The sequence below is a fragment of the Tauraco erythrolophus genome, chromosome 9 (genome assembly GCF_009769465.1).
Source record: "Tauraco erythrolophus isolate bTauEry1 chromosome 9, bTauEry1.pri, whole genome shotgun sequence".
Classification (NCBI taxonomy): Eukaryota; Metazoa; Chordata; class Aves; order Musophagiformes; family Musophagidae; genus Tauraco; species Tauraco erythrolophus.
The window spans coordinates 24524652-24548324 of record NC_141473.1 but is presented as its reverse complement, the minus strand read 5'-3'; the positions used below and the strand labels follow the sequence as shown (position 1 = coordinate 24548324).

Below are 23673 nucleotides of genomic sequence, written 5' to 3'. Positions count from 1 at the left end.
TTATAGAATGAAATTTAACTTTTTTATGTCATTTTTTAATATTTAAATAGTTTTTGGGTAGTCACAGGAAAGATTCAGTTTCATATTGCATGGGAAAGTAAGCAAGGCACAAGACTATCCTTGTTGAGTTCATTAGACATGGTCTGAAGAAGAAGCTGGAGATTCTCAGATCTAGATGTTGAGAACAAGGAATTCTCCTCTAGCTCTTGGTATAACAAATATGAAGTTACTATCTCCCAAAATTTTCAAGTGATTTTTCACTTCTTCTCTAATCTGTAGGTTAACTCTTTGCAATACTCCTGAGCATATGTAGCCATGCTTCGCATTAACCAAACCTTGTTACAAATACAACAAAGACAAAGAACCTCAACCATTCTGGTAACTTCTGTACTGATTCCTAACACAGGACAAAGTCTTACAGCAGCCCTCGGCCAAACAAGTTCTTGCCTCCACATTCAAACGAGGGCAGAGGTCTGCCAAATCTAGTTCAACCACCTCACCCGCTTCACGAGTCCAACCTGCGGCCCACAGCACATATGGACTTTATTTGGTCACCAGCTGATCATGGCATTTCTCCTCTTATGAAGCAGAGCTGCAGTCCAGTTTATGCTTCACACTGAAGCAACTCGAAACAGAATTAGAGTACACAAGTTCTAACAACGTTTCCCATGTTTTATCCATTGTACCTCACAAAAGCATTATTTCAGTTAAATCAGTTGTTATTGGAGCATGTCACCGTGGCCTGTCATTCCATTGTAAACATCCTTTATGTTTTCAACTCAGTACTCCAAAAATGTTCTCAAATTTTTGAATTTTCATGTTTAGGCTTGAAGCGGGTAAAATGCAGTTTCCTCTAATAAGCATTTTTAAAAAGAAACATTGCAATTTCCAGTTTCTTGCCCCACCTTGCTTTAAGGCCCAGGGAAATAACTGTTGCTTTTTAATTACAATCTTACACTGCTGCCTGCCATTTATTTCCTTTCAGAGAGCTCAGTTACATTTTCCCTCTTCCACTATCTGCAACTGAGCTTGTCAACTATTATTAGACTTGAAAAAGTCACCCAGCTGCCAAAGGAGCAAGTACCCTGACTTTGATAAATTTAATAGGATTAGTTCTTTCAGTACAGACATCAGTACCAAAAGGGACTGTTCTCATCTCAGTACTAAAGTACATCTCTTTTAGGCTATATTTGAGCAAGTTATTAGTTATTGCCAAGGTAATTTTGGATCTTTCAAGCCCTATGTCATTAATCCTCTTCATATACTGAATACTTGGAAGGAGATCAGCTATCTTACAATTACACTTGTGTGAATAATCCCGAGAAAACAAATCAGAAACTGCACCAACAAAAGCTCCGCTATAGCTCAGTACTCATTTTGACCATGCTTCCTGCGTTGAAAAGCCTTATATTCTTATATTTTCCTGCTACGACATTTAAAAATAAGTTACTTGTTTGTGTGCAGACCATCAGTCAGATGGGGTTCAGTCAGTGATCCTATACAGCGGTCACACAAATAAGGAAGCATACCAAACGGCACAGATTATTTCAATATGGAAACATTTCAAAATATTCCATGTCCTGAAGAAAAGGTATCTGATAACGAGGACTTTTAGAGCTGAATTCCTGTCTAACGGGGGCAGAGACCCTTCAAGGGTATTAACGGGGGCTTTCAGAGGATATTTTCAAAGACGAAGAACACGGGGCGACAACCCACGCTGCGCTCAACACCGAGAGGTGCGGCGGCTACGGGCGGTGCTCAGTTTCACCGCACGACCCCACCCGCACCCAGGAGCTCAGAAGCGCGTTTGCACGAACCAGCCCCGGCGCCACGGCAAAGCCAGGGCCCCGCACACCGGGCGGCGCGGGCCCCGCGCTTCCCGCAGCACGGCGGCAGCGCTCCCGCCCGCCGCTGCCCCGGCTGCGGGGCGTCCAGCCTGGCGGCGACTCTGGGCGAGCGCCGAGACCGGGCACCGGGACCGGCGGGGCGGACGCCCGGACGGCGGCGGCAGGAGCGGGGGCGCCGCGGCAGCGCGGCGGGACGGCCCCACCGCCCGCCTCCACGTGCGCCCGGCGCCGCCGGCAGCGGAGCGCGGTCCCGCCGCGGGGCCGCCCGCACCGCCCCGCGCCCGGCCCGACCAAGCCCAGGCCGGCCCGGCCCGGCCCAGCCCCCGGGGCAGCGGGACCCTCCCGCCGTGACTCTGACGGAGCACCGCGCCGGCACGTGTCTCTCCCTCCACCGGGGGCAGCACCAGCAGCACTCAGCGATCCTCCGGTATCCGCTTGGGCTTCTTCGTGAAGAAGAGCCCCTCCCGCGGCCCCGCCGCCCGTTACCTCAGTTGCTTGTGCTCCAGCTTGAGCTTCTTCGCTTGCGGCTCCTCCGCTGCCATCTTCGCGCTGGGCGGCGTGCAGCGCGCTCCGCTCACCTCGGCCCGCCCGCCGGTACCGCTACCGGGGGGCGGGGGCGGCGGGGCGGGCGGCCGTTCCGGGCGCCTGACGGGGAGGGGAGAGGAAGCCGTGCCGCCTGCCGCTCCTGCCCGGCGGTGTGCTGCCGCGCCGCCCGCCAGGTGGTTTGAGCGGCTGGCGGCAGCCCTCGTCCCCTGCCCACTGCCGAGGCCGAGTGGCGCCCGCGGGCGGGGGACGGCTGGCCGCGGGGCCGACGGGGCTGCGGGAGGGGTGCCCGTTATTCGCCGCTCAGCGCAGGCAGCGCCCCGGCCGCCCGCGCCTCCGCCGGGGGGCGGCCCCGCGCGCCGCCGGGCCTCGCCGCCATCTTGGCCGCTGCCCCGGGAGCGGGACGGGCCGAGCCGGGGCGAACGGACCGCACCGGGCCGGGGGAGGTACGTGGGGCTGGGGGGGAGGGTGGGGGGAGCCCGGGCCGCTGAGGGAGGCCTCAGTGTGGGGCATGGGGGCGTTGGTTTCCGTGCTCGGGGGAAGCTGCGGCCGTCGCGGCGGGGCGGGCCTCGGCGGCAGCCACGGGACCCCCGCCCGGCGGGAGCCGTCCGCGGCCGTTCTGGGTGACCGGAGTCGGAGAAGGGTGACAGCCCTGTCAGCGGGAGGCTGCCGCGTAGACCCGAGACTTCGCCGTTTTACCTGCGTCTGTTTCCGTTGTTCGGTGTCCGTTTAAATACAAAATTATCTCCGACTTTGAATAAAAATCCCCGGTTTTCTCGGCCCTGGTGCGCGTGCAGAGCAGCACGGCTTGCGCTGCAGCGAGGGCCCGGCCGGCGCCTGTCGGATCTGCGGGCGTGCGGGGTCTCGGCGGGAGGCCGGCCGGGCGAGGGAGCGGCGGGCCTGCCTCCTGCCCGGGGGTGTCCTCGGGTCGGTACCCCAGTCTCGGGGGGGTCCGCGCTGATTGCTCGCTAGAGCCGTGAGCAGTGACGAGGAGGGACTATGCACAGGGAGGTCATTTAGTTCAGTTTGGAGGGGAGACGTCTCGGGGCCTGCGGGAGGGGTGATGCAGGAACTGCCATTCGAGGCTTTATGGAAAACCTGCGGCAGAGCCACCCCGGGAGGGACAGAGGGGGCTGCGGGAGGGGGAGCACCCCGATCTCCTCAATCTTGCTTCAGCAGCGGTGCTGCAAACATGGTGGTTCTGGTCATGCTGTACTCGCTTAATTAGCAAGGAGCCCTGCGAGTGTAAATTTGCACTCGCAAATGTGCTGGAAATTAATCCATTATCATCCACCGATGTGCATTGCACATTGCTTTTGCCCTGTTCAGTACCTAACGGGGTAACTGAGTGGAGGTTATCGCTTCTTTTGTTTCACTGCCGCTCTGCTTTGAAGTAGCAACGCACTCATCTTTTCAGTATGATGAACGATTTGTACCCATTAGATGTGGATCAGACTGGAGGAGTAGCTTCACCATTAAATGTAGCTATTGTATAAACAGCCAGGCAAAAAATCATACTTGAATAGTGAAAATTCATATTCATAGAAGGCAGACTGCAGAATGGGAGAGGAAAAGCTATTTTGCAAGAAAAGCACAAGCAAATTAAATTACTCGTGCGAGAGGTAAAATGATGGAAGCAATGTTTTACAAAAGAACTGACTATGCCAACCGTCAGAATGATTCACTTGGCAGTTCCCAGCAGGTTTGAATTGTACAGAGCCTCTCATTTATTAAAAAAAAAAAAAACCCACATCTAATGGTATTTCACTGTAAATGTCTAGGATTTAATCTGTGGTGTGTTAGGTGCTAAGTCAAAAACACAAGCAAACCTGATTTTGAAAAAAAAATTAATATGGAACAAGAAGATTCTTTCCCATCTGTGTGCACATACCTGAAAATTCCTTGCAGATAGCAAATTAAATATTAAAAGCACTCCATGTCCTCTAGTGCTTAATTTTGCTGTCTTTGTCCAGAAATGAAATTTCCTGTTGTGCAAAATAGCTGTGCACCAGCTGAGTCCCAGTTACTCTTCCAAACAAGGCTCTCTGTACAAGCAGTTCAGCATTAAGAATCTTCAATAGAAACCTTGTCCTAGGGATTCATGAAAGAGAAATTGAAGTCCTTGAGGTAGAGAGGTCTGAACAGCAGGTGACAAGTGGCCGCTGTGCTTCATGGCTGTAATAATGGGAAGAAACCAAATTAAACCTTTTTAAAATGTTAAGTTCCTTCCTCTTATTTCTGTTTAATTGTCCACCAACTTACAGCTTCTCATATAGTTTTTGAAACTTCATTAACACATAGAAAATAAGTGAAATCTTTTTTGTGCTTATTCAACATAATGCATGAAAGGCTGCTTTTTAACAGGAACTTCTTAGAAGATTCTTTACGACTTAGTATTCAGGATCCTGATTTTACTCATATAGGATGGAAGAATTGAAGAGTGCTGCTCTGTCTCTTCTCATGGAAGAGAAGGGAGGTAAAAATAGTCATATACCTTCTTTTCACATCCTGTGTTTGGACTTGTTGTGGCGGAGTGAATACACATTAGTAAGAGCTGTCATTTACGGCAGAGTTCCAGTGGTGCTTGTTGGCTCTGATCTAGTATTTCAGTAGTGCATGGCTCTTTGGCACTGTGCTTGTCCTTTCTTGAACCTCGAGTGCCTCTTAAAATAGAGCCTGGGAAAAAGAGCAGTATAAAGCTGGTAGCACAGTTGCTCCGGCCCGTCAGACTTACTGGGGCAGTGAATTGGGAGAGTGCAACGGCAAACATCTTCCCCAAGAACTACTGAGACGAGGCTTTTATATCCTTTGATCAAATCCTGCTGCCTTAGCCGTTCAGAGTTCTCCGTGCGTTGGCTGGAATGTGAGCCTAGTTCTGTTTAACATCTTTATCAATGACCTGGATGAGGGGATTGAATGTACCCTCAGTAAATTTGCGGATGACACCAAGTTGGGAGGCTGTGTCGATCTGCTCGAGGGTAGGGAGGCCCTTCAGAGAGATTTGAACAGACTGGATCGTTGGGCTGAGGCCAATGGCATGAGCTTTAATAAGGCCAAGTGCAGAGTCCTTCACTTGGGGTATAAAAACCCCAAGCATCGCTAAAGGCTCGGGGAGGAGTGGCTGGAGAGCTGCCTGGCGGAGAAGGACCTGGGGGTGTTGGTTGACTACCGGCTTGATATGAGCCAGCAGTGTGCCCAGGTGGCCAAAAAGGCTAATGGGATGCTGGCGTGTATCAAGAATAGTGTGACCAGCAGGAGCAGGGAAGTGATCCTGCCCCTGTACTCGGCACTGGTGAGGCCGCACCTGGAATATTGTGTCCAGTTTTGGGCCCCTCGCTTTAAGAGAGATATTGAGCTCCTGGAGCGAGTCCAAAGAAGGGCGACCAAACTGGTCAAGGGGCTGGAAAATAAAACTTATGAGGAGCGGCTGAGGGAGTTGGGGCTGTTTAGCCTGGAAGAGAGGAGGCTGAGGGGAGACCTGATTATGGCCTATAAATACTTGAGAAAAGATGGTGGTGAGGTAGGGGAAGGGCTCTTTACATTAGTGACAGGTGATAGAACAAGAGGAAATGGGCATAAGCTTAGTCAGGGGAGATTCAGGTTGGATGTTAGGAAGTATTTCTTCTCTGAAAGGGTTGTCAGCCACTGGAATAGGCTGCCCAGGGAGGTGGTTGAGTCCCCATCCCTGGATGTGTTTAAGAATAGGGTGGATGAGCTACTTGAGGATATGGTTTAATGGGGATTAGGGATGGTTGGACTCGATGATCTCTAAGGTCTTTTCCAACCTAGAAATCTATGAAATCTAACTATCAGTCTGTTCCTGAAAATCCCATTGACAGTAAATGCGTGACAGGGTACTCATCTTACCTGTGTCCATTTGATCCTCTCTGTCTATTCCATACTACTTTCAGAGAGTGAATTTCTGAAGTGGTCCCTTAGTAGTACTAAAGCGGCTGATTCGGATGTAAATTGTGTTAGATATGTTCCATCTTCATGTAACAATGTAATTTTAGCAATTAATTTTTAATTGTTTTGGTGGGGTTTTTTTTCCTAAGAAACTCTTGCTTTTTCAGGTTTTACAGTGAAGCTTTCTGTTCTTGCAGGTCCCAAAGGGAACTGCAGTTACTCAGGATCTAATATTGTTCTGTTGGCAAGAGATGGAACTATCTTGCCAGCAATTAGCAGATTCATACTGGAACTAAATTGAACAGAGGTGCCATGCAAATATATTATTGGAAAGCTCATCAGTCAGTAGATGAAATGCTGCACAAATTCTTATGAAGGCTGTGATTGTTACTAGTAAAAGTATGGAGAAAATTGGAAATTTTGTTCTGGATACCAAACACTGATTTGAGACAACTTCGGAGTATTCTCAAAGGACTACTTCCTTTTAAAAACAATTCCAGAAAGTTACTAGCAGTGTTTTCAATGAGAGTAAAGATAAATGTATACAGAACATCTGGGAAGCAAAGTGTTTAGTCTTTAATAGGGATGATCTTGCTGGTAAAATATGCATCTGAGTACTTGTACAGACACAAGCACTTCATGGCATTAAGTTAGAGTTGATTTGATTATGGGAGTTTTGCTTGACTAACAGAGAGAGACACCAGGCAGTTCTTAAGAAGGGTTACAAAAATGTTTTTACTTCAGTGTGCAGGTACCTAACCTGTGGGCATCTTATGAGTAAAAACGTTAATGACACTTGAGCAGCAACAGTAAGATATGCTAACAATGATAGGAGCCTTACAAAAACTGCAAAATTACAGAACTTGTTTTAGTAAGATCTGTGACTTCCAGGTATATCAGTTTGAGTCACGACTTCCAATGTTGTGTCAGGGTTGGTCCAGCCAACCCTATTCAGAGCTGCTATATTGGCTATCTTGGAAACATCATTCAAGTATTTAATAGGACTTCTCTTCATTAGGTTTGCTGTTTTAAGAGTCAGTGGGGAGGTGGGAGCAAAGGTTTTGCCACATCTGTGGCACATTTGTGACACATCTTGAATTTATAGGAAAAGCTAAACTACCAACCAGCTGGTTGTGACAAAAATACTAGCTTTAAAATAGAAATAGAACTGCCTATTGTAGCTTATTTGTTTCTCCAGATTACTTTAAGCATTTGATTACTTTCTATTTGCTTGTCACTAGAAGTTCGTTTCCAGAAATGTGTAACAGCGGCTCAATCCACTGCCACTAATCCTTCCACCCTTCAGAGCAACTATACCAAATGCAGGGAACGTGGAAGCTGTGAAATACTTTCCCAGCGATGACCCCGTTTCGAGCTGTTTTCAGTAATTGCTACTAGCTCCAAAGGGCGCTGCAGAGGTCAGTGATAAATTCTTCACTTCCTGGTTTTCAGAGCTTTGGCTGTAACTCAGCTCAGCGTTGTGGGAAAGCAGCTGGTAACAGTATTTCTGCATTAATTACATTTTAGAGTACTTAATTGTAGCTAAGGACAAGCACATGCAATCAGTCTTTTTTCCATGCTTGCAACCTCTCCCTCTTGCCAATGAGCGCCACTTTTGTCTTGTGAGGCTGCTGTGACTCCAGTCCAGATGTTTCTCTGCCAAGAGACTGAAAAACAGTAACATTGCAAAATCCAGATTTAGTCAAAAGGAAAGATACAGACTTGGAAACAACATATTGAAGGCGCCTTAATTAAAATATTTAGTTCTTCTATGAAGACTTTAATTTCTGGTAGGATGGAAATGACTATAAAGAATCGTGGAGTTTTGTGGGTCAGAGCAAGGATGGGAAGTCTGTGAGAGGAAGCTGCAAAACCTCTGCTGGGCTGCTTCTTGCTACATGTAAGATGCCTTTCAGTCAGGCATTAGTATGGAAGGCTGTCAGCTTACTAAAAATGAGCTGGAATGGCTTGCTCCAGACTAAGATGCAAATAATAAATGCAGCTTAGGTAGGCCTAATAGCAGAGAGATGGAAAGCATGTCCTTTAGAAATAGTCCTAGAAGCACACCTTCAGTGTTTTACATAGAGTGGGTTTATGCTGCCATCTCAAAGTGGTGTAGGTGTACACTGCTGCACAGATACTCCCATGATTCTCAAATTTTTGTGGTGTGCTTTTGCTACTGGTCTTTTAAACTTACGAACTTTGATTCAAGACCTTTACCCTCGAAGTGTCGCAGCTCTTAACATGCTTTGCTGTTTGGCCACAACTGTTAACTTGACCTATTGGTGTGAGGAATCTTACTGTTACTAGATGGATTTCTTATGTTCAGCATTTTAAAATCTTTTTTTCTTTGCAAATGTAATGTTCTGATGAGACAGAAGAAGGCAGAGTACAGAGGAATGAATTCAGGGATGTCTACATGTCTGAAATGAAATCTGACATGAAATAGAGTAGCAGGGAAATCATCAGTACTGGGAGCACTGTAAGTAATTTTTGTTAAATAATAGCTTACGTAAGGTATTTTTGTAGTAGTACTACTTGTAAGATATCCAACATTAAGTCTATCTTTAATTGGCTAGTGCCAATTGTTTGACAGTGTGTGGGATAAATTGAACTACTTAGTCTTGCATATAATAGACTGATGTCCTCGCTGCTGTGAGAGCTTCTTTAATATAGTCAGCTCTGGCAGAAGGGAGCGTCCAAACTGAGCTGCCCACTGACCGGTAGGGCAGGGCTTCTGCCCATGCTTTGTACTTAAGCTGCAAGGAGAGATCTTTGATTTTCCAGAGCACTTCAAATTAGCAGCAAATTAGTACATTGCTAAAACTTGAGAAGGAGGAAAGGAGTATGTGAGGGGTTTTGAAGGCAACTCTTATGCTAGAAGCAATATAATTATGTATTGCGGGCAGTCCTGTAATCCCTATCTTCCTACCCAGAAGATAGGGTAGGGAGCTAGGTGGAATTTTATTGCTCAGTTTCCACAGATACTGTAGAGCTATAATCTGCTAAGCATGGTCCCCTGGATCAGTTTGCTGTTCCAGTTCACCATGAGGCCATACAACACAGGTGGTACCTGGGCAGCTTGGGGCAGATGAGTAAATAGGGGCAGTGGTCCAATGCTACCACCCTGTCTGGCTACCCATGCCCTCCCTCAATTGTGTACCAAGTCATGGTCTAATATCCTAAGTGGAACTTGCGGCAAAAGAAGAGGCCCTGCTACCACAACCATTTTATGTGCCAGGAGCTTGCTGCGGGCACAGTAGAACAAAGCTGCTCTGTTTAGGTAGCAGTTGTGTTGGCCTGCTGCACAGCTGTGCTTGTTAAAAGTAAATCGTGACAAATGCAATTGTTTCTAATCATAGAATCTGTATGAACGTTAACAGCAGGACAACTGCTAGGGCTTAAGAACACTGTGTCACACGCATCTGATATACTTTTTCAGAGTACCATCCGAAGCTGCCTGCGGTCCAGCATAGCTTCTCCACAGTGGGCTGCAGATCGTGTCTTCTGGAAATGGAGTCTTAGTGGTGCTGGTTGTACTGAAACTCTCCTATGCAGCTTTGTATGCATTTGCTAGGAATTGGGTGTTATGTTTGTTAACAGATACGCTATTGTATCCATATTAAAATGTACACAGAACTATTCTAAGCTTTATAGCTGATCACCTTCATATGTTTGGGCTGCCTTGGTGTGGAACAATACTGACATTCAGAGGTTGATTATACTTGCCACCGTTGTGTTACTATCCAGGAGATTTTGGAGGGTTTTAGTGTTCAGCGCTGGCTAAATTCAGAATGCGTTTAGTTAAACTGGATTAAAACAATTGTGTCAAGGCTCCTTTATAAGAGTCCTTTGCTAGCAGTACTAAATTGTCTATTTTTTTAACAAACTAAATTAGAGATGAATTTGGTCCGGAAGAGATACAGTAGAGACACGCAATAACACTTTGTCGCTTTGTTTCCTTTCCTACTCTTAAGCAAATTGTCAATCACAGTTTCCAAAATAACTTCCTGTTATATACCATATTGGCTTAGTTGTTTTTTTCTGTCCACATTTTGACTATCTTTTGTATCTACCACCAAAGACAGTATGGTCTTAGCAGGAGGCATCTAAGACCTGGCAAAGCCCCAGTGAAGATGAGCACATTGCTGTCATGCATGTGAAGGAGCAGCTGGAGTTCAGAACTTGAAAAGCTGGATCTTGGTGCTTTTCCCATATCTGCTTACTTAGGTGGAGGGAAATAGCATGCCAACTGCCTTCTTTAGTAGTTCTTTTTCACCTTCTCTGGTGAGCTTTGGAAGACATACTTTTGTTTTGTCAAGATCAGTTCAGGATATCTCCATTGGTATCATCTGCCCATTTCCACTGCCTCCTCTGAGCCAGCTGTAGCATTCTCTGGCAATGTAATAACTTGCATCAAGAAGCTGATCTGACCAGAAACTCCATTTTCTCGGTCAATTTATGGCTGGACCAGTTTCCTGATGTAGAAAATTGGAGAGCCACAGACCTGCTCAAATCAATACCTGGAAGGCAGAAGGGATGAATAGCCAGTGGCAAGGGCAGCTTCTTCAACTACAGAATGAATTTTTGCAGGATATAACTACCCAGTTAACTTTACGGTGAGGAGCCAGTGCTTGGGTTACAATTTGCTTGTTTTGTTTTCTAAGCCTGAGTTTAAACTTGGACCTTAGGTTTGTCAGAGGATGGTTATGCTGCAGGTCAGCCAAAGCATTATCTCATGTAAAGGCTAACGAGATTAACTGAAGTGTGATAGCATTTGTCTCTTCTATAGATGTGGAGAAAATAGTTTATTCACTTTATTTGGATCAACAACTTAGTTCACTTACTATCTCATTGAAAGTCGAGAAATACACTGGGAATTAGTCTTAAAAAACAGCAGATAAGCTGCTTGTCCCACAAATAAAATGAAAGATCAGTGGCTGAAGCATGTTATTTGTAAATCTTTAAAGATATTAGAAAAAAGTTACGTTCCTTATCTGCAGTTCATACTCCCCTTTTTCATAAGTGAGTTAGTTTTTAAGTGTAAAACATTTTATGGAAACATATTTCAGGTGTGTCAAGCACATTTGAAGCAATTTTGTGCGTTAAACTGGATTAAAACTCCTGGTTTTGTGTACTTTTAATGAATTTCAACCCTTTATCCAAGTGCAGCTTGGAATAGATCATAAGTAAAAGACTAATCAGCCAGCAAGTAAAAAACACTTTTCTAGTTCAATAGCTGAAAGCTGACAAGCTAAAGAGCTAAAGATAGTACAATTCTCAGTTACGTGTGTAAATGTTACGCAAACTCCTCTGCCGTAGGAAACTTCATGTGTAAGTTACCCTCATGCATTGCCAAACATGTTTAAGTGAATGCCAACCCATGAGAGTCAGCTTTTCTTCAAGAAATAAATTAAAAATACCAAATAGGGATCAAAGTGGAAACCAAGAGTGCTAGCTTCTTACTTAGGTTGTGATACACGGTAGCGACTTAACCCACTGTGAAATATTTTGTGGTAGAACATTCCTCTAAATACAGAAGCTGCAGTTTAAAGAAAAGCAGCAAAGCAGATCTTTTTCTTAAATTCACAGTGCGTGTTACTAAATAATAACCATTGTAAGAAGGGAATTGGGGGGAGGAAATAATGTCGATCCTTATATCCTTTTGTTTATTTTAACTTCTTTGAATGTGTTCCCAACAGAAAATGATCCACAGCCTGTTTCTTATAAACTGTTCTGGTGATATATTCTTGGAGAAGCACTGGAAGAGCGTTGTGAGCCAGTCCGTCTGTGATTATTTCTTTGAAGCCCAGGAGAAAGCAATCGATGTTGAGAATGTGCCTCCTGTCATCTCAACGCCACATCACTACCTCATCAGCATCTATCGAGATAAAATCTTCTTTGTGTCTGTCATACAGACAGAAGTGCCGCCACTCTTCGTAATTGAATTTCTACACCGAGTAGCAGATACTTTCCAGGTCTGTCACCATTATATAATGTTAAAATTGAAATAATTCCAAGGGAATTTTTGTATAAACTTATTTTAAAGAAAGGTAATAAACCTTCCTGTCAGTGATTTTCCCCTTTTCAATTTTCAAGTCAAGCACTGGTTTATAGAGTACAAAGGAAAATAAGGTATATTTTGTGTATTCATTTGATTCATAGATACCAATGCATACGCACTAAAGCCCAAATCCCACATTGTAAGTGCTGTCTTTTTTCTGTAAGCTTCGGTACTGTTCATGTTATGTGGATGAACAAGAAGGAGCATGCAGTCATGAAGCACTCTGTAGGAAGAAAAGAGATGCAAAGCGTGAGTCAGTTTTCAGCCTGTTTCACAGATACTGTAAATAAAGGAACCTCTGTGAAGACTGGGCATTGCTGAAAGAGTCTCGTTTTACAAGAGTCTTCTAACTGAAGATGTGTTAATGTTTACAAGTGGGAAGAACTTTGGTATATATATATACTAGTAAACCGTATTATGTCAATTTCACTGTTTACACTGTCTTTTTTTCTAATTAGGTGATAAATGTAACCTTAACATATGGTGCAATCAGACCATAGAAGTAGCTAATCAGTTTAGGCACTAAAACTCAGTGATATATTGGAGGGTTTCTGTAAGCTAAAAAAAAAACAAACAAACTTTGGCAAAGCATTTTAACAGGAATAAAAATCCTCTCCTTTGTAATCTCTGATTTGTTTAGGATTACTTCGGCGAGTGTTCTGAGACTGCAATTAAGGACAATGTAGTTATTGTGTATGAACTTCTGGAAGAAATGTTAGACAATGGCTTTCCACTGGCAACTGAATCGAACATATTGAAGGAGCTGATTAAGCCTCCCACAATTTTGCGCTCGGTTGTCAACTCCATCACAGGTATGAAAATAAATAATTCTCAGTGGTGACTGACTGCATAAAACCAAAGCCCCACCATGCTTCATAGCTAAAAAATAATATCGTATTGGTATGAACCTGTAGGGTGAGGCCACTTCTCACAACTAAAAGTGTAATAAAAGCAACTTCCTCCTTATTTGCAGTTTATATCTGGTCCCTTTCATATCCCCGGTGGCACCGTCTGGTCCAGCCACAGCTGCTGAAGTCCCTCAGGAGTAGCAGTTCCCAGCACAAGCAGCACATACTGGAGACAGGTGCTCTGGAATTGGTACGGAGTGAGCCCCAAGCCTTTAATAACTGAGGGGCATTGGAGAAGGTTATGCATTTTATAAGAAATCATTAAGGAAAGGCATATAACAGATATCTAATAAACCTTTGCTGACTGGAGACAGGTAGCATGAAGGGAAGCAAATAGCCTGTCCTCAGCCTCCTCCCCACCCCTACCACCATCAGCATCCATCAAGTTCGGAGCTGGTTTCAGGCAGTTGTTGAAGGAGTATGTCTTGCGCTGACAGAGCCACGTTTCTGTCAGCTGTGCTGGTGGAATCTGCTTGTCTGGCAAGCAGGTGCAAGGGAGTTGCACCATGAAGTGTCACATGGGCCAGACATATGCGAGATGTTTGCCTGTATGTTGTGTTAGAGAAGGGGAGTAGGTGGGCTGCAGGGCCACACAGAGGTAGTGCTCGGAGGAGCTGGTCTTGGAGGTAGCACATGTGGTTTAATCTTTGAGTATAAGTCTCATCAGTTTTATTCCTGGTTTTTTGGTTTTTGTTTTTTTAAATGTGGTTTTGGATGGTAGTAGTAATACTTATGAAAAATATCTGTGACGTTGATGGACTAGATGCACCACTGTAAGTGGAGTTAAGACTCCTGAAGCCAAGGGTTGCAGCATCAAATCTTCTTGTTTCATCTAAAGCCTTATTAGAATTCCCTAGGAGTGTAAAGCGCCTGCCCAGGGTGGCCTGCATCTTGTCACTGTCAACAGCGCAGCACTGAGCAGGTGGGAAACAGCAGCCTGGGAGCTCTTCCACCTACCTGGCCTGGCAGCCCAGCCTGCATAGCACTGCTGCACCCTGCAAGGCTGCCAGGGGGCACAAGGCACGGACACGGCAGCTGCTCCCCTTCAGAGAAGCAGTGGGAGTGAGGAAATGGTTTCAACTCTTCCCCCATGTGTTATAGCACTGGGGTGGACTTTGGGGAGGGGTTTTTCTCTGTAAGTGGTTTTACTAGCTCAAAAGAATGAAAACTTCTGTTTTCGGCCTGCCAGGAGAGGGCCTACCCAGCAGGTTGTGTAGAAATGTTAACCACTGGCTGCCAGCCTCGCAGTGAAGCTGTCTCACACGGCAGGACACACTACCACTTTTGTTGTGCATGAGCAAGTATGAGCTGTGGCCCTGTCCCGAGACCTACCTCTGGCAGAGGGAGTTGTTTCCACTATACTGGGTTTCCAAGATCAGTCACTTAAGCTCCAGAAGTGATAGGATTATTTTTTTTCTTTTTTAAAGAATTATCAGTTTGCTTTGTAACTAGGTAACTCAGGAAGCCCTTTTCTCACATTGGGTGGTATTAAGAACAAGGAGCCGAGGGTGACGTGAAGGCAGGCAGGGTCAGTGGCATCACTGTTAAGGAGTCCAGAAGTTGAGCCAATAGGTCAGGGTCAGCATCAGGTTATAACAGGGTCATCTACAGCTCAGCGATTGCCAGGAAAGTCCGTCATGATGAGACAGGTCAAGCCAGAAAGTCAAGTCTGTGGGCCAAGATCTGGATCGGTTTGGCATGCGGTCAGGTGTAGACGTGGCTGTCGTGTTGTTGCAAGGTAGCTCAGTTCCAAGGGTGAGAGCCTCAGCCTAACAACAGCTCCCAAGCAAAGGAGGTGGGAGCCCTCCTTAAGGCTTCTTGCAGGTCTTTCTCCATAACAACCCTTATCAGTACATTAGCCCTGAAGTCAGCCAGCTAAAACTCTTAGGAGAGGGGGGAAGCATGCTTAAGGCCCTCCCAAGAAGCTGTAATGTCTTGAATTGTAGTGATGAAATCCTTCACAGGATCTAGCCCCACATGTGCTCTCACTCAAACCTTTAGCCTTGTGTTTTGCTGTGCAAAGCATAGTCTGAAAACCATAAGTCTGGACACGTCCTTGAAGTGCATTCACATCACCTAACGAATGAAATTTTAGTGGTCCAGGTTCTAGTCTGCAGTTCTTGGAAGCAAATCTTGCTTTGATTCTTAATTTTGGTAGTTGAAACATTCCTCTTGTAGTTAATTATTCATTTTGAGTTCCTTTTCATTTTTAAGGCAGTAGTAATGTGGGTGACACACTTCCCACTGGACAGTTGTCCAACATTCCTTGGCGCAGAGCAGGAGTAAAATACACAAATAACGAAGCCTATTTTGATGTCATTGAAGAAATTGATGCGATTATAGACAAATCAGGTAAGTTGCCTTGCAAACTAATTTTTGTTTGTTGAATGTGTTTACATTTAGCTGCTGATGTTTAGAGAGAACACAGTTCAACCACTTTTTTGCCTGTTTTATATACATGAATCTGTATCTTAAATAGAAATATACTATTTAAAATGACGTGCCTAAATGTATTTCTTCAGTTCATCTTAAAATGGCAATATGCTCTAGGCTGCTTCAAGAACATCCAGAACAAATATTCTGTACTTGCATGTTTTCTGTTCGTATATTGATTATCTCTTAAGAGATATAAATGGAAAAAAATAGTTGAAGTTTTAAATGTGGTGAGAAAATTATCTTCCATTGTTTCTGCCAACAATTTACTGTAGTCCTCGTAGGCGCTCAAATGAGCAAGACAAAAGCTTTCATTAGCTTTCTTCTGATAGCAAGACAAAATTTGGTGCAAAATAGCTGCACAGTATTGTTTTCCTTACATATAAACTGGAGCCAGACATTATGAAGCATAATAATACTGCTTTCTTCTCTATAAATGAAACATGTTATCTTCGAATACAAAAATCTTTAATCTGAGATTTAACCCTGAGGAGGAATCCAATAACTTTTGTGTAAATGTTGCCAGTGCCAAGAAGTAGAAAAAACTGATCCAAAAAGAAAACCGCTATGCTATGGACAGGAGCCTGCGTTTTGTTCATTATTGGGGCCATCAGTTACTAAAGCTGAAGACTGCATGACACCGTTTTGTAGTGATATGGGGCAGGGAGCAGATCTCTGATTCTTCATTCAGTGCTGCTGTTGTAGCAGTAGTCAATGTTGGTTTGGTTCCATACACCAATTCAAGAAACACTTTGGCCATTGTTGAACTGGATAATCATAAATAGCTATTGTGCACCATCTTGAAACCCCTTGACTAGATCAGCAATAGTTTCTACATATCTTGTAAAATAACTTTTGCTTGTAGGGCTAATTAGTCCGGAGTCCTGTTCATGCCTTTCTGTCCTTACAGGGCATTTAAGGAAATGAGCCTTTCCTGGATAACATGCTTGGTATTCTTGTTTTGGAGTGTTGTTGTTTTTTTTTTGCTATAGATTTATTTAACATCAAGATGAATATGTAATCCCACTGCTAAACAAGCCATGCTTGTGAAAGCCTGGGTTATCTGGAGCTTTATAGCGCTGACTTACTGTGTTTTGATGTTGACCATTTTGATGTGCTTCAACTTCCCTGCACCACTACACAGCTTGCTAGTTTTTTGGACACAGAGGACAGGGGCAAAAGAAAGGAAGATTCAGAGCTTGAATTTTCTGAAATTCTTATTTGCTCATTGCTGGCAACCAGTTCAAGCACATCCAGTACAAGCCCTGTGTAACAGCTGACACAAGTATAATTAGCTGATTTGGGACAAGTAGTTTGCTCTGGCTCATGTATTTTAGCAAGCTGCCCAGGCCACAGGTAACTGGAATGACCTTTCCTCTCTGTGCTTGGCGTGTTCTTGAGTGTTGTGTAAATGTCCTCTGTGCCCTCTAGCTGCACTTCACAACATTTGTTAGGCCCTTGATAATAATGTTGTGTCCTTTTTTTTTCCCCACAGGTTCCACAGTCTTTGCAGAAATCCAAGGTGTTATTGATTCGTGTATTAAGCTCTCAGGAATGCCAGATCTTTCTCTTTCTTTCATGGTAAATTTAGTATATATTTGGGAATTTTATTTGCTCAGGATTTGTTTCTCGTAATGATTAGAGTTAAGCAATTCTAAGAGTGCAATCACTACTTCATGTGTTGCACATATGAAAATAAATTTTGCATTACATTCTAGAAGGTGGTGCATTGCCCAGTAGTTGGAATGGCTTTTGTCTGTACATAAAAATACACTCACAGGAACTGCTGTACCAGATCAGACCAGAAATCCATCTAGCTCAGTAACGTGTCTCAGATTATGGCTAGGAATGATACTTAGAGTCTAAGAAACAGGAATTGTGTAGCGTTCAGTAGCTAGTTCAAACTGCTGATGCTCGATGAGATTTCACTTACCACTTTGCCACTACTTACAGAACCCACGGCTGCTGGATGACGTCAGCTTCCATCCGTGTATTCGGTTCAAACGCTGGGAGTCTGAGAGAGTCCTTTCATTTATTCCTCCCGATGGGAATTTCAGATTGATCTCCTACCGTGTCAGTTCACAGAAGTACGTTTCTGTTTGGACATGCTTGTTCTCCAGATATACCATCTACTGCATTCTATCTGAGTAACTGCGTATTTCTCCTTGTTACGGGGGGAATTTGCATTGTTGCTAAAGTGTGTATTCTCAGGTCTTGTCTCGTCTGTTTCTCTGTCCCCACTAAACAAGAAAACAGTTTTTCAGTGAGCTGCTGATACTCAGCAATTATTTTTCAGTGGGATAAACCACACGTGACAGCAATGTAGGGCTATTCATTCCTGGTAATCATTTTTGCTGCTAGATGCTTTGTGGCTAAGTCTGTATACATATAGGACTCTGATCTTCATAAAAAGAATAAAGCAAAAAAAGTCTAAGCTGCAGATATATGCAAACCAGATCTGATTTGACTGGTGGCTGTTGTGCGAATTGGCTCAGTGGGATTACCTTAAGAAAATAAACAGATGGAGGCAAAGAGCTTAGGACAAGCGATGTGGAAGAAAATCTTTTTTTTTCCTGTGATTTCTCTGCTAATAAAATCACTTCACCAATGATGTTGAAGAGCTGAGTATCACTTTTCACTTATGAAATAAACTGGTTCTAACTTGAATACCTGCCAGAAACACAAGAACTATTTATGAGAAAGAGCTTTATTTTCTGTAGCAGAGAAGTAGCCAGGATGCATTCAGCTACTGTCTTCTCTTTTCAGCTTGGTGGCAATTCCTGTATATGTGAAACACATGATCAGTTTTAAGGAAAATAGTTCTTCAGGAAGATTTGATGTTACCATTGGACCAAAACAGAATATGGGAAACAGTAGAAGGAGTCATCATGACAGTTCACATGCCAAAGGCCGTACTTAATATGAACCTCACTGCTACACAAGGCAGCTATACATTTGACCCAGTTACTAAAGTAAGTCTTAAGTTTTTGTTTATTTAGATATCTAAGATGACATTAGAACAAGTCATACATATTGCAGAGCGCTGGAGCAGTGTTCCACACTTAGCAGAAAACTTTCCCTTCAGCGTATGTTTATGAATTAGAATCTTCTCTTTAAAATTTACTTTTTCAAACTTAAGATTCATACCAGTTGTGATTTCTGCTTTTATCAGTCTCCCTTCCCTTCCCCTCTCTGTTTCCTTCCTCTCTTTTCCCCTAGTCCTTCACTCCCCTAATATTCTTCTTTAGTGGATGCAGTAGTATTTTGCTGGTGATTTCAGCTATGGTATATTTTGCAATCTTTAAAATATACTTATCTAGAGAAAATGCAGTACACATGAAAATAGATAGCCAGAAAAAACGGAGCAGGAGATGAGGAAAAAACCTCTTCCAAAAGATCTGCCTGAAGACATGCAGGAAGGAAAACAAAGGGTCTGAAAAAACTGTATCTTGGGAGTCCTGCTTGCTTGCCTCTGAGTTGAGGTTTGAGACCTAAATTTCCTAAAGCTCCTGAATCTTTGGAGTGCCCAGGAACCATTTCACTGAAATACAGTCTGAGCCAAACCATTCTGCTGGCTCCAATACCCTGCTCTGAGCTTTCTGCTGCCCTTGGAATATCTCAGTCAGCAACTGATTGAATCGTAAGTGAAAGCTCTCCAAGTAACATTTTGTTTCAAAAAGAACAGACCTTGATCTTTTAAAAACAAACACATCAATAAAAACACTTGAAGTCTCCTTTCCTCTCTGCAGAAATAAATGATACTGTGTTTTTATCACAAGTTGGGATAAATAGGTGGATTTTAACTGCAAAAGCTTGTAGAAGTAGGGAGCACTGAGGTTTTTCTGCATTTATCAACAATTTTCAGTTTATGATAAGAAAAAGAAAACCAAACCTCTTGTGGGTGAGAAAAGGGCCAACATGGTTCCATATATCTTCTTTAAAGGGAAGAATCAGTGGGAAACAAGTGACCCTTAGGAAAGTTGCTCTAGCTTAAACATCTTCTGCCAGTGCCTCACTCTGTCCTCTTCATTCTCGTGTTTAAGTTCCTACCACCTTTGTGCTGGTTACTCTCCTTCCTTCATAGATCTAGCCGACCCAATCTGACAACGGGAACAATCACCATTACTAAGGGAACAAGCTGCATTAAGTGCACAGACCAACTAAGGAGTGTTGATAGAGCAAAGGAAATGCTGGGAAGGGAAAACACACCCTACTGCAAGAGCCCTAACCATGCCATTTCCCAGCCGGTGGGATAATTATTAGGGCCACCAGGCTGCTTTCTGTAATCCAGCCTGCAAACTAAAAGCTGACATGAACTTGACTTCTAGGTTGTTTCCTAGAAGCTACTGCTACTATTCTCTTTCCTGACAAGGTGGTTAACATGGGACGTTGGCAAAATTGCCCCTCAAAAGCTACCAAACCTGAAGGGCATAGTGAACCTGCAGTCTGGAGCCCCCAAGCCAGAAGAGAATCCAAGTTTAAACATCAGTTTAAGATACAGCAGCCTTGCAATTTCAGGTGAGTGGATGGGTATTATGTGAAATTGGTACTGATGGAATGAGTAGCAGTAGGAAATTAAGTGGGAAACTGTTAATCTTTTAATTGGAGATGCTGATATGAAGTCAGTGTGGTCCAAAAAGGTAAAATCTGATTTACCCAGACCTGACAGTTGCCCTTGCTGGAAGACTCCTGTCTGGGAATTGTGAATTCCAATCGTTTTGCTCAAGAAAGACTGTAAGAAGTGTACAGAAGAATGGATTTTTCTTTGTTGACATGTGCATTAAACATGCAATTTATCCTTTTAGTGAAGAGTGACAGATGATGATTTAGCATGCTGCTCTTCACTTGCTTAGCCTTGTACCACTAAAGCCTTTCTAGTGGCCAAACAACTCCATAATTTGAAAGAATGCCCTTCTTATTCTTTCATTCTGGAACTGGTTAGTTTTTTCCTCTTCAAAACAGTCTGCAAGTAAAATCAGAATGAAGTCTATAGCGTAAGTGCAAAAGTAAATTTAAAGCAAACAAGGCCTCAGTCTGCAAACACTTAAATCATGCAAGTTGTCCATGTGCAAAATGCTTCTGCAAGCAAGCTTTGCAGGATTAAGATCCTAACAGAGCGAAGGCTCACACTTGGAAAGAAGGAGGATAACTGAAGGCAGTAGATGAGAAATGATTGTGGAACACATAGCACCTTTCTAGGTAGGTACCAGCCTATTGTCCTTTTGCTTCCTAGACTACTTTGCTGAGTAAAAAACAGTTAGTCTTTGTGTAAGAAACAGAATCCTGCAGTTACCTCTTAAACTTGCAACCCATTAGTTTAAATCTAGGAAAAAACAGTGGATCCAATGGCTGGATGCTAGAGATACTGGACCTGGAAGAAAGCAGGAGACAACCTGAAACTGTTAGGTAATTAATAACTACTGGCATTGCTCAATTAATAGCAGAGGGATTGCTGGTCTTTGCAATTACAGTTTAGAGTGACAAGAATTCTAAAATGTGTCCTTTTCTTGATCTACATTATTGGAAACAAGAGCAGTGTACAGGAGCTGTGGAAGATAAACTCATTTGTTCAACAGTTTCCTCCCTTGGAAGGAAGATGCTGGCTCACCGAGTAGAACAGAAAAAAGCTGTTGCCCTGCCTGGGCAGCCTACAAGGAGGTGACAAGAACAGTCTCTTCTGCTGTTTCAAACTGGATGAACTTGTGAAAGGAAGGAAATTAGCTTCCTAACCGATCTTAACATGCTTCAAGAAAGCAGGACTTTCAGACTGACATGATTTCTAGCGTTCTGCTTTTAACCATGTACTTGTTTTTGTCTTTTTCAGGACTGAAAGTGAATCGCCTAGACATGTATGGAGAAAATACAAGCCTTTTAAAGGTGTCAAGTATATTACTAAAGCAGGAAAATTCCAAGTCAGGACATGAGAAGATGCTCCACTTAACAAGATGAAATCCCCTTAAAAAAAACTTGACTGCTTAGTGACTTACATTGCTATTAATTAGGTGCCAATTAATAGACACTGATAAGTTTGGGATCAAAGCATTGTGCACAGCAGCTCTTAAAATGAAAGCATAGTTTAGTTTTTCTTAATATGGCTTAAAATAAGGTACTTTTTTCTAATACACTTCACTCTTTTTTTACTGAATTGTTGTGCTGGTGAATAGTTTGATATAGGTGATCCACAAAACATCACACACGCTACATCTGCCAGTCAGATACCAAAGCCCAGAGGCCAAGCACATTAGGAACGCCAGGAAGGCCACTGGAAAAGTCTTGTGGTGGCACGTTTTGCTGCTGCAGCCGCCTCGCCAAGGAAGCTCAGCTATTCTCACAGCTGGCTGCAAACTGGCATTCCACAAAGCATCATGTAATCCCTTCGGAAATAGAGAGCAGCAGTGAGAGGGGCAGGGGTCCCACAGGGGCCTGGGACATAGCAAGTGTCACTCCTGGGAAAGCTTCTGATGAAGAAAAAAAAATAATTTCCTTGTTGTTTACAAGAAATCGCCTTTCTTAAAGAAGCATTTGCCTTAATCAGCTTTCATTTGTGCCATCTGCAGATGAGCTGATAAAAAATAACATTCTGCATTAAATCTGGGAGGTGATTGTTGCTTCAGTAATCCACTTTCTTTCTATTCAATCTCATCATTGCCATCAGTTTTTTTAAGAATACAGTTGCAGAGAGTAAGATCTATTTTTTATGTGAAGCCTTTGCTTTGATTTAGACCTTCCACTTGTTTGAAGTGGATGCCACCAGATTTGTGCTGTGTGTACGTTGGAGCGTAGCTTTTTAGATAGCACAATAGAAGTGTCAAGTGTATTTATGGCTGTGTGCTTAATGTTATGAAATAAAGGGAACTCTACTGCAAATACATCTTCTCTTGTGAATGTTCGCCCTGTTGTAAACTTAATGATGCTCTTAGGCAGGAGACATCCGATACACCGTTAAACGATGACTCTTTGGTATCTTGACTCGATCACTGTGCAACTATTTAAAGTTTAGAAAGGGCATTTAGGAGCATGGCAGGTAAGCTCCCTTTTATATTTCTTTATTTGTAAATGGAGACAATTAATGTTTAGATTATGACATTTCAAAAGACACAACAGTCATGATGCAAAGCTGACTGAACTTTTCCTTATGCACCAGCATAAGCTTGTTATCCCTGTGAACCGATACATGCTCCAGTACCAGTCAAGTTTCAAACCATACATTTGGTCAGTACATAGTAGCCTGAGAAACCCAAGTTCAGAATTAAGGACAGGTGGGATACTGGAGAGTCTTTGTTTCCCCAATCTGTTTGGCTTACAAATTGATGAATAGGTGCTAACTTTGCTTCAGATGAAGAACAGGAACTAAAGCCATTCAGTAGTCAAATTCCAAATACCAGGACAAAAAACAATCCAGTCTGAAAAAAACGAGCGGGAACCCATCTGAAACACTGGCAGCAAGCCAGTAAGAACAGAAATGAACATGTATTCTCTATCGGGAACTTTGGTGATATCACTAGGGTAAACTTGGCCATGGACAAACCATTTCAAATTTCTGAAATTACAGTAGATTAGTGCAGATAAAACAGGACTTGAGAACCAGCACCTCTAAGGAAGCCTTGAATTTGTGTAGACACAACACTGGGTATTAAAAACTACCAACATTCTAGTCCACCTTTTTCAACTGGAGAAGCATCCATCAATTCATTACTCATCCTACAGTTCTGCTCTATGTTTCAGCAAATGACATCCTTCAGTTACAGTAATTTGACTGAAGTCTTGTCCTCAGATGTAACCGATAACATCCTGAGCTTAAGTTGCCTGGCTAGAGCTGCTCTCTGCGTTAGCAGCCTGGAAATACTGCAAGATCTCCTTTCAGAACTGGCACCATTACTAGTCTGGAAGATAATGTAACATCAAAAGTGGCTAGCCTCGACACCAGCACTTGCCTTCAGCATGTTACAGAACAACCTTGACAGCCTTCCGT

At 43.5% G+C, this 23673-nt stretch overlaps 2 protein-coding genes across 2 annotated transcripts in view; one reads left to right on the top strand and one right to left on the bottom strand.

Annotated features, from left to right (window-relative positions):
• Nucleotides 1-2405, bottom strand: part of ADK (adenosine kinase) — a 301153-nt gene extending 298748 nt beyond the window's left edge. Inside the window, exon 1 of the mRNA XM_086616842.1 lies at nt 2334-2405. Coding sequence (XP_086472968.1) covers nt 2334-2389 — 56 coding nt within the window. The 5' untranslated portion in view covers nt 2390-2405. The remainder of the gene's footprint in view (nt 1-2333) is intronic.
• A 383-nt stretch (nt 2406-2788) lies between these two features.
• On the top strand, nt 2789-22570 carry AP3M1 (adaptor related protein complex 3 subunit mu 1). The gene is given in 11 exon segments (XM_086616268.1): nt 2789-2836; nt 11999-12274; nt 13001-13172; nt 15483-15620; nt 17197-17282; nt 17655-17788; nt 18468-18569; nt 18571-18684; nt 20074-20219; nt 21526-21555; nt 21558-22570. Coding segments are annotated over 10 exon segments (1263 nt in total). The 5' UTR covers nt 2789-2836; nt 11999-12001; the 3' UTR covers nt 21626-22570.
• The last annotated feature ends 1103 nt before the right edge of the window (nt 22571-23673 follow it).